We start from the raw sequence: 16,408 nt of genomic DNA, 5'->3' as shown, positions 1-16,408 counted from the left end.
CATTTTTATATACCAGTCACACTCTGCTGTTTATCTGCTTCCCACAAGGTTCTAGCTCAGCGACGAGTAGCTGCAAATGACTGGGGCAGTTCTGACCCCCTTCCTGCCACCCCTTCATCCCCACGACTGTCAGGAAAGGGTGATGCTGTCATCTTTGCTGCCTTCTAGGTACAGCCCCACAAGGCCCAAAGACAGGGAAGAAGCTCAAAATAAAATACATTTTATTATGTATTTTACAGAATACATATCGTGTTCTGAAGTCTGGCCTTTTCAACCGAAATGTAATTTTTATATTTCCCCAAAATCAAAAGTTACTTTTTAAATTTCTGAGATACAAAGGTAATTAATGGTGATTCATTAAAATAATGAAGCACTAAATGCATCAGGAAACCTGTTAAGCATTTCCCCTTCCATTCCCTGTGCCTCTGAAATGGTTCAGGTGGAGTTGTCAGCCACTGAGCCCCACTGGAGGGCAGAACTGCCTCCATTCTCTAATGCTTGTCCAAGGGACAGCATGAGAGGAGCTTTCAGAATTGGTCTTCAGCCTCACGATTTTTAGTTGTGAGAGGGGCTGGCACCCTAGGCTGTCCACAGGGACGCTTGGCCACAGAGAATGGCTTGGATCCACTCCTCCACACAGATGGGCTGTGTGGTGGGTGCAGCCTCTGGAATGCCAGTTGAGGAGAAAGGGCCTTGTAGCTGAGGTGGAGGCACCGCAGCACTGTGGGTGTTTGGGGCTGGTCACTCGGTATGGGGCCCACACTTGGCAGCATCCCTGGCCTCAACCCACTACCTTCTAACAGCACTTACCCCTCTCTGCCAGTCGTGACAACCAAAAGGTTGCTGGCGGCGGAGGTGGTGGTTTAGTTGCTAAGTTGTGTCCAACTTCTGTGACCCCATGGACTGTAGCCCACCAGGCCCCTTCATCCATGGGATTTCCCAGGCAAGAATACTGGAGTGAGTTGCCATTTCCTTCTCCAGGGAATCTTCCCAATCCAGGGATCAAGCTCACTTCTCCTGAATTGCAGGCGGGTTCTTTACTGCTGAGCCACCAGGGAAGCCACCAAAAGATCTCTGGACATTTAAATGTGCCCCTGAGAGGGAGGAAAACCTCCCTTGATGAGAACCTCTGCCTTTGAGGAAAGACAATTTCATTTAAAGCAGGAGCTGTATTCTGCAGTTCAGTAAGCCTGTAAAAGTTGGAAGTCTGTGTCCCTGGAGGGATACAAAATCAACTCTATTAAACCACACGGAGGGAAGTGGCCTTTGAGAACTAATCCTTATTAGAACATGAGCAGGTGGATCTCATTTCCCATCTCGGAAGGATCCTGGGGAGTCTGTCAAGCTTCAGGCCAGAATCACGGTTCTGCAAACCTCCAAAGGGCAGCCAGCAGGATGTTGGCTGCAATGAGTGAGCGGAGGACAGAAACAACACTCAAAGTGCAACTATTTCTATCCTGTGCAATATCCCCGTGTCTTCTAGGCTGAACCAACCTACACAAGCTGGAGAAGTCAAAGTCCCCCGCACCGAAGGCCACCAGGCAATGGCTTGGTTTCTCCCCCACCGAAAACAAGTACAGAGAATTCCTAATCAAAGCATCTCTCCTTTTTCTTGAAAAAAACATATCCAAGGCCATGTTTTCATTTCAAACAAAGAAAAAGAAATATGTTTTAGATAATTTATTCATTACACTCCACTTTAGCTGTCAGGTTATATTAAACATCAAAAAAAAAAAAAAAAAGCCACATGCTACATCAGACTGTCATCGCAGCTGAGTCAACTACAGAGGCGGCCGAGCACCGAGCCCCCGGACAGGAGCTGGGAGGAGGGCTTTGTTCTCCACCTTTGTTCTCCAGGTAAAGCCAGCCACCTCCCAAGAAGTGGCTCTCCATCTCTGAGCAGATTCTAAGTTCAGACAGCCCCTAACTCCCAATGGTTCAACTCATGAGTTTTTGACTTTACATTGGGCAAAGTGACATTCATACAGTAGAAACGACACTTTGAATGTCGATTTTTTTCTGGGCTAGTGACATGCAGTCCTTGACACTGGGCAGCAGCAGTGAGCACACCTCCCAATTAGCCCACGATCAGGAGGGTGAACAACCGATACACTTACAATTATCCGGGACACAAACAACCCTTCTGCTGGCTGATGGATTCTTTATCAGAGTCACCTGGGAAGCCCTAGGTTAGGTGCAGCAAATGCGTTTTCAGCTTTTGGTATTTTCAAGTATGATGGGCTTCTGGGACATAACCCCACTGTAACGCTGAGGAAGGTCTGTACATCTGCCAAAGAACTCAAAATACGAGTCAGAAGTCTTAGCCAGAGTAAAACGGCATATCCTCCTGAGGGTCTTCTGGTAAAGTCCCCAAGGGTGCGTGTTTCTGCTGACCTCACAGACAGGGAGCACAGGCACATCTCGATGTTTCATCCTGGCTTTCTCTGGATGGTAAAGGCATCTGCATGTGGCTATTCTCCAAGGAAAGCAGGGGAGCATGGGTTAGCAGAAGATTCATCTTCCTTCTGAAGGAACCAGCAGCGGGAGGTGATGGCCCAGAGATGTTAGGTATGGGGCAGTGGTACTTGTGAATCAAACACTCCAGGGTTTGAGTTACAAGCAAACTCCTTAAAACCCTTATGGCTGAAGGTTTACTGGTTTTGTTGATACTTTCTCTGCCTTTCCTTTATTGTTGTTTAGTCACTAAGTTGTGTCCAACTCTTTTCGACCCCATGGACTAAAGCTTGCCAGGTTCCTCTGTCCGTGGGATTTCCCAGGCAAAAATATTGGAGTGGGTTGCCATTTCCTTCTCCAGGGGATCTTCCTGACCCAGGGATCAAACCTGAATCTCTTGCATTGGCAGGTGAAATCTTTACCACTAAGCCACCAAGGAAGCCCTCTTTCCTTTATTACATACAGCTCAATAATTGTTTGCCCTATGAGCAATTTTAAATACATGTTATTTAAATATGCATTTAAAAACGTTATTTAAGAATGTATTGGTTTGGAAAAACTGCATACCACTATCAAATAGATATCTCTTATTCTGGTTTAGTATATAGTTCATTACTGAGTCTGTTGAAAGATGGATCATAAAGGTTTTTAAATATGCTATTATCAAAAGGATGTATTTGTGATTTTTTGGAATATTTGTACCAGACCACACTTAACATTTATTACAATTGTTACTTTATCAATACTGACAGTACAGCAGTCCCCCTCCTTGAAAAAAGATGGTAATTTTACTGTAAACTTGATCTTTCTAGCATCTTTGTTTATGTTTACAATGGCTGAAGACCATCAGAAAAAATTCTATTTCTTCAGGAGAAGAGTTAGCAAACTTTGGATGATCTCTTTATAAAAACTTAAGAGGTTTTTTTTTTTAATACTATTTTCTTGATGCTGAGATGTAAAACTTTAGACCATATCTTAATTATTTTTCAGATATTCTATATTTGAAAACCAGATTTATGGAAGAAGAGTTCTTAAGTGAGTGTGCATCAGAATGGCCTAGAGGGCTCGTTAAAATGCGGACCTCTGGGTCCCTCCCTGGAATCAGTTCAATTCAGTCACTCAGTCATGTCCGACTCTTTGCGATCCCATGAACCGCAGCACGCCAGGCCTCCCTGTCCATCACCAACTCCCAGAGTTTACCCAAACCTATGTCCATCGAGTCGGTGATGCCATCCAACCATCTCATCCTCTGTTGTCCCCTTCTCCTCCTGCGCCCAATCCTTCCCAGCATTAGGGTCTTTTCCAATGAGTCAATTCTTCACATGAGGTGGCCAAAGTATTGGAGTTTCAGCTTCAACATCAGTCCTTCCAATGAACACCCAGGACTGATCTCCTTTAGGATAGACTGGTTGGATCTCCTTGCAGTCCAAGGGACTCTCAAGAGTCTTCTCCAACACCACAGTTCAAAAGCATCAATTCTTCGGCGCTCAGCTTTCTTCACTGTCCAACTCTCACATCCATACATGACCACTGGAAAAACCATACCCTTGACTAGACGTACTTTTGTTGGCAAAGTAATGTCTCTGCTTTTAAATATGCTATCTAGGTTGGTCATAACCTTCCTTCCAAGGAGTAAGCGTCTTTTAATTTCATGGCTGCAATCACCATCAGCAGTGATTAAGTCTTCAGTAGGGTTTGATAATCTGCATGTATCATAAACTCCAAGAAGATTGCTGCTACCATATTTTAAGAACCCCTGGTGTAGACAGTGCAAATGCTGGGGCAAACAGAGAACATTCACTTTCCAGTTTGAGTGTCACCTGTTCTTCCTATGGATCATGGAGAACACTTCCTTTTTTCCATCCATGATTTAACATTTTATGTGTAATGATCAGGAAACACTTTGCTAATGATACTTATATAAAAATATCCATTCATCCATGAGTTGACATGTAAGAAGGGTTTAAACTATGAATTCAATTTCTTTGATTGATCTAGGGCTATTCAGATTTTCGACCTCATTTTGGGTCACTTTTGGAAAGCTGTATTTTAAAAGGCATTTTCCATCTAAGCTGTTAAATGTATTGGTATAAAATTATTAACACTCTCTTATCTTTTCTATGTCTATAGAATATGTGGTGGTATCTTTCATTCCTAAATGTTGTCTTTTCTCTTTTCTTTCTTGCTACCTAGACTTGTTAATTTACAGACATTTTCCAAAAACCAAACTTTAGTTCTGTTAACTTTCTGTACCAACTGGTCTCTGTTTTACTGATTTGTGCCCTTTATTATTTCTTCCTTCTACTTCCTTTGAGTTTAGATTGCTCAACATTTTCCAGTCTAAAGTAGACATTTATATTTTTATTTTAAGTCTTTCTTTCTTTCTGTATAAGAATTTACTAAGGCTACACATTTTTATATAAGCACTGCTGTAGCTGTATCCCACAAGTTTTGACAAGTCATCTTTTCAATAGTTTAGTCTGAATTATTTTCATTTTTCCCTGTCATACCTTTTTGATACATGTATTATTTAATTTCAAAATACTTGAGAATTTTCCAGGTAGCATACAATTTCAGATTCTGTGGTCGAAGAATAGACTCTGTATGATTTCAACCCTTCAAACTTTATCGACACATTTATTTTTGTAAGGCAGCACAGGCCTTTCTCGTGTTCTATGGGCGTTGGGTGTTGGGCAATGCAATTAACTGAATCAGAGCAATTGATGGTCTTTTAAGTGATTTTTTTTTTTAATTAGAAAAATATACCATGTCTGGAGTTTTCTTTGTGAGAAAGTTTTTAATTATCAATGTTAATATTGGTTTTAACCTATCAATTACTGCCAGACTGTTACTCAAATATTGGATATGTTTCTTTCTCTAACTGGTCCTGACTATCTTGCTTTATCTATCTTAAACTCTATTAGCCATCTATGCCTTCAGGATAGTTATATCTTCCTGATGACCTGACTTGTCTGGTGCAACGTCTCTTCATCTCTGGCAAAACTCCTTGTCTCAAAGTGTATTTTCTTATTAGTAATACGGCCACTTTGGCTCTCCTTCAGCTACTCTTTCGTGATACACCTTTTTACGTTCAAGCATCTCTCAGGACCTCCCTGGTGGTCAGTCCAGTGGCTAAGACTCTGAGCTCCCAATGTAAGGGGTGTGGGTTCAATCCCTGGGGAGGGAACTAGATCCCACATGTTACAACCAAGAGTTCACAAGCTGCAAATAAAAAGAGCCTGCATCTGCAACGAAGATCAAAGATCCTATGTGCAACAACTAAGACCTGGTGCAACCAAAATAAATAAATAAATATAAATATTAAAAAAAGAAATAAAGTGCATCTCTTGATGACAGCAGAAAGTGTGATCTTGCTTTTTATTCAGTGAAACATAAACTTATAAAACACAAAGAATGAGGGAAGTTCTAGAGGATAACTGGTCTGGACTCCAAGAAGTCAATGTTCACTGTTCAGAAAATGGAAACACAAGTCACAGAATGGGAGGGACTCTTTTAAAAATGAATATCTGATAAAGAACTTGTACCCAAATATAAAAGGAACTCTTATAACTGAGTGAGAAAACAAATAGCCCTATTAATTGATAAAAGTGGGCAAAAGATATGGAAACCCCACCAAAGAAAATATACAGATGGCAGCCAAGCATATGAAAAGATGCTCAACATCGTATGTCATTAAGGAATTGCAAATTAAAAGGACATACCACGATGAACCTAATTAGAATGGCTAAAATCCAAAACACTGGCAACAACAAATGTCAACGAGTATATGGAGCAATAGGAACTACCGTTTATTGCTGGTGGGAATGCAAATGATGCAGCCACTTTGGAACAGGGTTTCCCAATTTCTTAGAACGCTAAACATAACAGCTAGTCTAGCAGTGGATCCTTAGGTATTTACCCAAATGAGAAGAAATCTTATGTCTATACAAAAATCCACACAATAGTTTATAACAGCATTATTTACAATTCCCCAAAACTGCAAGCAACCAGGATGTCCTTCACTAGTGGTACATCCAAATAGTGCAATCTTTTTCAGTGGTAAAAAGAAAATGAGCTCTCTAGCCATGAAAAGACATGAAGGAAATTTGAATGTATACTCCTAATTGAAAAAAGCCAGTTTTAAAACAGTACATTCTATATGGTTCTAACTGTATGATATGCTGGAAAAGGTAAAACTATAGAGACAATAGGTCAGGAAGCAACAGTTAGAACTGGACATGGAACATAGACTGGTTCCAAATAGGAAAAGGAGTACGTCAAGGCTGTATATTGTCACCCGGCTTATTTAACTTATATGCAGAGTACATCATGAGAAACGCTGGGCTGGAAGAAACACAAGCTGGAATCAAGATTGCCAGGAGAAATATCAATAACCTCAGATATGCAGATGACACCACCCTTATGGCAGAAAGTGAAGAAGAACTAAAGAGCCTCTTGATGAAGGTGAAAGAGGAGAGTGAAAAAGTTGGCTTAAAGCTCAACGTTCAGAAAACAAAGATCATGGCATCTGGTCCCATCACTTCACGGCAAATAGATGGGGAAACAGTGGAAACAGTGTCAGACTTTAGTTTTTTGGGCTCCAAAATCACTGCTGATGGTGACTGCAGCCATGAAATTAAAAGACGCTTACTCCTTGGAAGGAAGGTTATGCCCAACCTAGATAGCATATTTAAAAGCAGAGACATTACTTTGCCAACAAAAGTACGTCTAGTCAAGGCTATGGTTGTACGTCTAGTCAAGGGTATGGTTTTTCCAGTGGTCATGTATGGATGTGAGAGTTGGATGGTGAAGAAAGCTGAGCGCCGAAGAATTGATGCTTTTGAACTGTGGTATTGGAGAAGACTCTTGAGAGTCCCTTGGACTGCAAGGAGATCCAATCAATCCATCCTAACGGAGATCAATCCTGGGTGTTCATTGGAAGGTCTGATGTTGAAGCTGAAACTCCAATACTTTGGCCACCTCATGCGAAGGGTTGACTCATTGGAAAAGACCCTAATGCTGGGTAGGATTGGGGGCGGAAGGAGAAGGGGATGACAGAAGATGAGATGGTTGGATGGCATCACCGACTCGATGGACATGGGTTTGGGTGGACTCCGGGAGTTGGTGATGGACAGAGAGGCCTGGCATGCTGCAATTCATGGGGTCGCAAAGAGTTGGACACGACTGAGTGACTGAACTGATAGAGACAATATGATACAAACAACATATTTAACCCCTATATAAAACATATAATTGATCAAGACACACTAGGTTATCCCACAAAGGAAAGGTATATTTAATACTAGAAAATCATATATCTTTCAATGCATTTCAAGTTTAAAGGAGAAAAATCATACCACCATCTAACACATAACATACAAAATGGCTTGGGGCGGGGGGAAAGCAACATCTATTGATGACTTGAAAAAATAAACTAGGAATAGAAGGGCATCTTTTTAAAAATATTTTTATAATGTTGTGTTTATTTCTACCATACAACAACATGGTGGTAGTTGTGGTTTAGTTGCTAAGTCATGCCCGACTCTTGCGACCCCACAGACTGTAGGCCATGAGGCTCCTCTGTCCATGAGATTCTCCAGGCAAGAATACTGGAGTGGGTTGCCATTTCCTTCTCCAGAGTATCTTCCTGACTCAGGGGTCAAACCCAGGTCTCCTGCATTGCAGGCAGATAATTTACCGACTGAGATATGAGGGAATCAGTCACAATTATATGTATGTCCCCTCCCTCTTGAGCCTCCCTCCCTTCCTCCATCCCACCTCTCTAGGTCATCACAGAGTGCCAGCCTGGGCACCCTGTGTGATACAGCAACTTCTCACCAACTATCCACTTGACACATGGTGTATATATGTTGACGCTACTTTCTCCATTCGTCCCACTCACTCCCCACCCCCCACTGTGTCCACAAGTCCATTCTTTACACCTCTGTCTCCACTGAGAAGGGCAACTTTTCATCCAATAAGGCTTTTCTTATTTTTTATTCTTTTTACAAATATATATAGCGAATATCATACACTGATGCAGAGAACGTACTCCTTTCAAAATGAGACAAGGACATGCAGTCACGACTCCCTTCTCTGGGAGGCGGTGGTAGCACAAAAAGACACAAATAATAAACAGCAAGACTGGAAGGAAAGTAAACAGCTGTGATTTACAAACTACATGGTAGTCTGTTAAGAGATTTTTAAATATGTACAAATCATTAGGATCAGTGAGAGAATAGCAAATTAGAAAGAAAGAAAGTGAAGTCGCTCAGTCGTGTCAGACTCTGTGACCCCATGGACTATAGCCCACCAGGCTCCTCTGTCCATGGAATTTTCTAGGCAAGAATACTACAGTGGGTTGCCATTTCCTTCTCCAGGGGATCTTCCTGACTCGGGGATAGAACCCGGGTCTCCCGCATTGCAGGCCAATGCTTTACCGTCTAAGCCACCAGGGGTAGGCTAATTAGCAAATTAGCAGACATAAAATAAATGTACAAAAACTCAACTGCCTTGCCACACACCCTGGTAAAAACTCACAAAACATAATTTTTAAACATTTGTAACCAAGTAAAACAAATACAAAGTATCTAGGAATAAATTAAAAAAAATGATAGAAACCTTTATGAAATTATAAGATACCACTGATACACACTTTGAAAGAGCATAGTTTGGAAAACTCAACAATATAAAGATGTTGAGTCTCCACGCCCTCACACCATTTAATCTACTGATTGGTAAGTTGATTGAGTATTTTCATGGAAGATCAACAGACCAAAAAGAATAAAGCAGGGAAACTCACCTTCCCAAATATCAGGAATCACTGAAAACCTACACTGATTAAAACAGCTAACTGGCATAAAGGGAGACCCACGGAACAGAACAGAGAGCTTGGAAACATACCTACTCACTAAGGAAACCTGACTGAGTCCAAAGCTGGCATTAAATGGTAATGGTACCCACTTGTAAAAGAAAAAAGAATTTGAAATCCTACTTAAAAGTATGTGCAAAAATTAGTTCCAGGTAGATTAAAGACCCAAATCAATGGACAAAAATACACTTCTGAAAGAACACATGGAATATTTCAGGGACCGTGGCATAAGGAAAGTCTTCTTTAAGAAGATACAAAATGCCCACATTCTAAGAGAAGACTGAACAGGGGCCACTTCAAAATAAAGAAAGCCCGTCCACTAAGGAACATCACAAGAGAACAGAAGCAAACAGACAAACCCAGAAACCAAGCCATCAATTCAGGGACATTTGCAACTGACAAAAATGGTAAAGGGTTACTGTCTAGAACACAAAGAATTCCTTCAAATAAGTAAGAAAAAGACACACAATCTAAGTGAAAAACAAGAAACACCACTGCAAGAGGGGGAGCCTACGTGGCCAACCCAGAAACCAGAAGGCGCCTGCATTTGGTTTTGTGGAAATGCATTAACTATTGATGGCTCCATAGAAGCTCCAGGTGAACAGGATCTGCAGCCAACCACCAAAACTTACAGATTTTCTTGTAAAAAGAGAAACGAATTGGGTTCATGGGAACCTTTTATGGTGCACCCACCTTGTTGAAGACCCAGATCTCACCATTCACAGTGGGCCTGGGCACCCCATGGCCGTTGTAGTGGAAGAGGACCCGCTCCTCCTTGGCATTTCGGCGTAAAGACGTGCAAAGCTTCTTTACTTCATCCACAGTCGGATCGAGGCTCTGCTTGTACCGTGCCTGTTGCAGGAGACAAAAATTAAGAAACTTACCATGGATTCATGGGAATACATAAAACTAAAACTCCATCCTTTACCCAAGTTTGCATTGAATGGACACTGCACAAATGACCTCATGTCTCTCCATCTCCAGCTGGGATGATGCCTACTTCACAGAGAGGTTGTGAACATTCATTTACTCAACAAATATTTATTGCTAAGATCCCATGAGATAAATAAGTAATGCCTGCCACACAGTAACACGAGTAAAAGGTAGCACCACTGTGATATCAAAAATATTTCTTAGAAGCATTGAATCTCTTTGGAAAAACACTGGAATGTGGAAGAGACAACTTACTTAAACACAGAAAGCTGTAATACATACAGCGGCAAGGGAGAATAGTTCCAAAAAGACAAGGTAAGAAAGCAAAATGTCCCTCTCTTGCTTAGTCATATTCGCCCAGCTTAGCCCCCTCCCCGGAGAAGGCAATGGCACCCCACTCCAGTACTCTTGCCTGGAAAATCCCATGGACAGAGGAGCCTGGTAGGCTACAGTCCATGGGGTCACTAAGAGTTGGACACGACTCAGCGACTTCACTTCCACTTTTCCCTTTCATGTACTGGAGAAGGAAATGGCAACCCACTCCAGTATTCTTGCCTGGAGAATCCCAGGGATGGCGGAGCCTGGTGGGCTGCCGTCTATGGGGTGGCACAGAGTCGGACACGACTGAAGTGACTTAGCAGCAGCAGCCCCCTCCCACTACTCCTGCCTGGACCCTTGCTGATGAACCTAAAGAACACACAGAAATCAACAGCCATATATACATACACATACACACACAATCGATAGATGGTTAAAGGACACAACTATAAGGAACTCCCACTTCTAAAGCAACAAAGAAGATTAAACTTAACAAGAAATGCACAAAACTCTGAAAAGGAAATTTTATAAAACTTTCCTGGAAAACAGAAGGAAGCGTGAACAAACTGGAGATACTCCCAGCCTGGGGAAGATGTACCCACATTCTTAAGACATCAGTTCTCCCCAGGTTAAGAGTCCACATGTTCCCAATAAATATAACAACAAACTATTTCACGGAGCTGCTACTGAAGTTTGCATGGAAAATAAACATGCCAGAACACTCAGGAAAACACTGAAAGGAGAGGTATAAGGGCTCCTGCTCACCGACATTTCAACCTCCTCTGGTCCTCTGTAAGGAATCAAGTGAGGATAGGGGCCCAGAGAGACCAGCCTGCGAGGATAGGGGCCCAGAGAGACCAGCCTGCCAGGGAGCGACTACAGAGTCCAGAATTAGGTCCAAACATGTTTCCTCATGCAGTCACAATGTTACAAACACTGATCTTATTTCATTAGAAACTGTGCTGACACCAAGAGAACCTGAGTCTGCCCACTCCGCACAGCTATCCAGCTAGGATATGTGAAGTCCTGGCTCCACTAAAAGACCATTCAGTGTCCCCTGAGGTTAGTCCTAAACAAGAGTGTTGTTCTCCCCTACCACACACAAGGTCATGGGGTTGACATTACTCGGAGACATCAGTAAACTTGGGGATTCGTTATTTCTGACCTTGGCTCCATCAAGGTCTTCTCCTGTGGGATGCAAAAAATGATTCAGCCTCGTTACCTATCGCCCAGAAAGGACACATTAATGGACCAGCATGAAAGGCACTACAGATATTAATAATATGCCTCCTGTGGCTTTATGGGAATTAATTAATATTTTTAAGGGCTTTGAAATGAGAAGCACTAAATTAAATGCCACCACACCACGTTAAGGTTTTGTTTCAAAACGAGAATGCCCGGGACAATGGCTCCGCGGCTGGAGGGAGTGCCGAGGCACAGGAAGTATCTCACCATTTGGGAGATTTGTGGCAACTGTAGCTGGGCATATTAAATGACAGTGCAAGTCTCTGAAATATTGCCTGTTGTGCTGGACATTGCTACTGTAAGTCCAAATCTCAAGACAGAATAAAATACAAGAGTGAAAATTTCAGGGGATGTGAGAGAGGAAGAGAACAGAAGACAGAACGGGAAGAAGGAGGAAAGGAAAACTGGCCCTGGGCTTAGTGAAGGGGATGGGGCTCCAGACTTCACTTCCTTCCAGGACTGTCTCCTGCTAACTCTAAATGCTAACAAAGCTAACAAAGCCTAAGCAGACTCTGCCTTCCCTGCGGAGGCAGCCCCTCCTCCTGCAGATTCCAGAGGCTACGCAGTGGGGGGGTGGGGGGGGTGTGACTCTGCTTCAAGACTCTCAGTGGGCAGTGGAGGCCGTTTCCATCTGGTGAAGCCACACATGGCACTGCTGTTGTGCCTGCAGGAGAATAACAGCAGTGCCCGGGGAGGAGCAGGGGCTCTGCTGGGTGGTCTCACAACAGAATCTTGTAAGGAAGAAACCTGTGCTACAGGAGTGGCACTGCCCGTGCTCCTCTGGGGTTTCTAGTAAAGATTACTGTGCATTACTCGACTGGGAATGTGATTATGAATAATGTTATTTCCATCCTTCTGCAGCAATGAGCAACACCTAAAGTTCAGAACCAAAAAACAGAAATGCCTGAGAGATTTTCTCAGAACTGTCCAGGAGGAATAAGCATACTATTGGATTTTGGGCTGCTTCTGCCTCTGTTCTGGGGTTTCACCCTCTCCCTCTCCTTCCCAACTAGGAAGCAAAGGCTTTCAGGAAGCTGCTGGGCAGGAGGAAGGTCAGGTCTGCTCAAAGGACACCTGTCTCAGGTGGTGTCCCATATAAGAAAACTCGAAGCCCTTGGCAGTTCAGGAGCTTTACACCACCACCCCTCACAAAACATTTACCGTGCTACAGCCCTTTGCATCCTCACCATCACTACCAAGGCCAAGCCATTGCCATCACCACCACCACCACCAGCATTATCAGTACCTCCAGGACCAACACCATCATCACATCCCATCCCCATCATCATCACCACGTCCCTCTCCCCTCCCCTTCTCTCCCCTCTATCTGCCCCTCTCCTCTTCCCTCAGACTGCTCTGACTGCTGTCTCTTACCTCTTCCCAGGTCCATCCTCCTCCATCAACCCTTTAATGTGGCTGTGACTCAGCTTCCCTTCTTTTTCCACACTACATGCTCCTCCTGGGCAGCATCTCTGAACAAATCCATGGCCGAATTCCTTGTCGTGCTCCACATGTGCCCACCCTCTGGGCTCCCAGCCACAGTCACCAGCATCAGTCTGTACCGAGTCACTCAAACCACACCCCTCGGGCCTGTCCTTTTCGATGCTCTCCTTGTCACCTCCCCTTCATCCAGTGAAGCAAACATGTGGCTGTACCACCTCTGCCTTCAGCAGGGGTCAAACAGCCCCCAACTCTCCCCAGGACTCCAGACCATCCTCTCCAAGTCTTTCCATTCGGTCACAGCCTTCCCACTTAAACACACAGCAATCAGGCCACTTGCTCCTGAAAATCAAGTCCTCAGTAGGGGTGTCTGCTGCCCCCAAGACAGCCACCATGCCTGACCAGGGAACAGACACCTTGGCCGCCCCACCCCCACAGCCCTCCGCTCAACCACTGTATCTTTCCCAGGGGTCCTGAGCAAGCTGTGCCCTTTCACACAGACCTCAAAGCTACTCTGTTGTTAGGAAGAATACAAGGTGAGATGTTGTGCAGCACAAGCACACTGTCCAGTCCATTTGCATGTTTTATTTTCTGTTTAAATGTTTTCACTATTTCATAGTAAAAGATGCTATCCTGTACAATTTTTTTCCAGTGTTATCATTATAAGACTGTTCCCTCAGCCCCCAATCTCTTAATCAAAACACAAACAAATGAAAACCAACAACTGTTTACCTTTTAAGTTGAAATGGAATACTTGAGTCCTTGAAGTGCAAACAGGAGGCAGGAGCCTCCTGTAAACAGGTGTTCAGTCTATAAATCACCCCCAGAATCCACTCAGCCCTAAAGAATCTCACAGACACTGCGCTGGCTCTGAGCATCACACCTATGGAAACAGGTGCAGTTTTCATCTAAAATGTAACCAGAGCCTTCCCAAACTCGTCACCGAAAGGTGGATCTCGAACAAATCAAAACCATCTCATGAAAAGAGAAGGCAGCCCAGAGCCCTTCGGCAGAATGGGACCAGGGGCCCCAGCCCAGCCTGGTACCCAGCCTGGTGCCCAGCCTGCAGGCCTCACCTTGGCTTTCATGCTTATGCACCTGTGCAGCCTGAGTCTGGTCACTCAGTACAGGTAGAACTAAGTTTACTTGCTTTTCAGAAATAAAAGGGAAGTCTAGAAACACAGAAGTCTCTGATCATTTTCCAAGTGGTTCCCACCTTTTCATGTTATTCTGGAATTTTATGTCACATACAGAGATAGAATGTATAAGCCATCATACTGACCCCTTAGGAGGACCCTGGCTCTGAGAGTGGCTGACGGATTAGGGCCGTTCCACCTGCCCAGGTCATCACTAGAATAAGAGGCTCAGGACATGTGGTCTGCAGAGAGATCCAATCTGACTTAGATTCATGTCTGCCTCAACAATCCAGGGCCCCTTTCTACCATTCATTAAGTAATAATTTATTTTCTGTCTTCTAAGAATCCCTCTTCTTGACTCATAGTCCTCAAGGCTCCAGCACAGACTGTTCTAGCAATCTGCTCCACCCACTTCACAGTGTTAGCTGAGCAGCAGACACAAATATTTTCAGGTATCCCACTGCTCATGCCCGCCTAGATCTGCCAAGGGCAGTGATGTCTCAAAGGAGGCTTTGACTACGTTAAGACAAGTGACTGAACCACCTCACCATGGCCCACCCTAAAAGAAAATTCCAATCCATTTCCAGGCCTGACAGTAAAGCCGCCAGCTGTCAATGCTACACTGAGCCTTTAGGGAGAGAGAGGCTGCAAGCAAGCCAAGTTTCAGTGAGGTCCCTCGGAAAGTTTTGGAGTCCTCCTGGTCACCTCCTGTCCACTCCCTCCATATCCATGACAGCTCTATGGTGGCCTCTTTCCCTTGGGTCTCTGTGGTGCCTGCACCCCTCCCAACTCAATACTGGAGATGAGTCACACAGGGGTCAAGTGTGCCCAGTGGTGAGTCCCTCCCCTCTGCAAGAGCTGAGGTCCCTGATACGGAGGGCTTGGTTTCATCCCCAGATCAATGATTTACCAGCCATTCAACCTGGGAAAGCTCACAAACCCAACCCAACCTCAATTTCCTCCTCCATAAAACAACTAAAATAGTACTGTCCCTGACGACTCCTCAGGCTGCGGGGACCACATGAGAAAGTATATGTCATTAAACTGGAGGACACGGATGGAGACTGGCACTGGTGCTGTACTTCCAACGCGCCAGCCACCTGACCTTCACACCCGCTGTGCAAAGTAGGCGTCGTCATCATACCTGTCTTACAGATAGGGAGCTGGGGCACAGAGAGGTGTGGCAACTACCACGAGGTGCGGCAACCACCTTCCTTAATTTGCTGGCACGGGGCAGGGCCCATTTTGAAGTCAGAAGCATGAGGACATCCACGGAGACCCAGAGACCAATGGTGAGCTTTCTCGTGTTGCTGCAAACTGGGAACAAGCAGGGAGCAGAAAGACAGACTGGCCGTCTCTGGCCATCCTCACGTGCCAGCATCCTGTCATGCTTCAATATGGCCCCTGGGCTCTGCCACCCCACTAACAGGAAGGCCTTCCTCTTAAGAAGGGCTGATACCCTGAGCACCTGCCTTGACTGAGCAGCAAAGATGAGAACTGCTTGGGAGACTGAAAACAGCTTAAGTCACTCAACGGCTACTGATTTTTCCAAATAATTCCACATCAGCGCTGACTCCCTCCTTACATTAATGCCGGACTACCTCCAAGCAATATCAATAACTGCTAGTGACCTGGAACACTCAAAATGTACTAATCTGCCTGGTGGGCAGAGAAGGAGAAAACTCAGAATGTAATAAGCTGTATGCAGCAAGTGGAGGGGGCAGGAGAGGGGAGACTGGACCTCAGTCCCTAGGGCCAGAGCATTCACTGGACACAGGAATACGGGCATTCCAAACCTGCAGTTGTGCTCTGAGCCACTGCCACAGCTGCAGAGAACTTCTGGAAACAGCTCTTATATGTTATCTTTAGCAGTAACAAAATGAACAAAGGGAACAAATAAATACCTAGCAGAGTGAGGAGGAAATAGGTATCGTTAAATGGTTGCCAAACCAGGCCAGGATAGCGGTCTGCTGGGGCGTGCCCACCACCTCGAGCAAAGCTGGAATTCATT

The 16,408-nt window shown here is 44.3% G+C and overlaps 1 protein-coding gene across 16 annotated transcripts in view; it reads right to left on the bottom strand.

Moving 5' to 3' along the window:
* The window catches only part of RPTOR (regulatory associated protein of MTOR complex 1), a 315,148-nt gene that overhangs the window by 176,226 nt on the left and 122,514 nt on the right, over window positions 1-16,408 (bottom strand). For all 16 annotated transcript variants that reach the window (XR_014078516.1, XM_081575767.1, XM_081575768.1 and 13 more), the window contains one exon: window positions 10,019-10,177. Coding sequence is in view for 15 of the 16 variants with exons in the window: in XM_081575767.1 (XP_081431893.1) it covers window positions 10,019-10,177 (159 nt within the window). In the remaining variant the exon portion in view is untranslated. The remainder of the gene's footprint in view (window positions 1-10,018; window positions 10,178-16,408) is intronic.

Source organism: Giraffa tippelskirchi, chromosome 3 (genome assembly GCF_054371585.1).
Source record: "Giraffa tippelskirchi isolate mGirTip1 chromosome 3, T2T-mGirTip1v1.2.pri, whole genome shotgun sequence".
NCBI lineage: Eukaryota > Metazoa > Chordata > Mammalia > Artiodactyla > Giraffidae > Giraffa > Giraffa tippelskirchi.
This window is presented reverse-complemented; position numbering and strand designations above follow the sequence as displayed.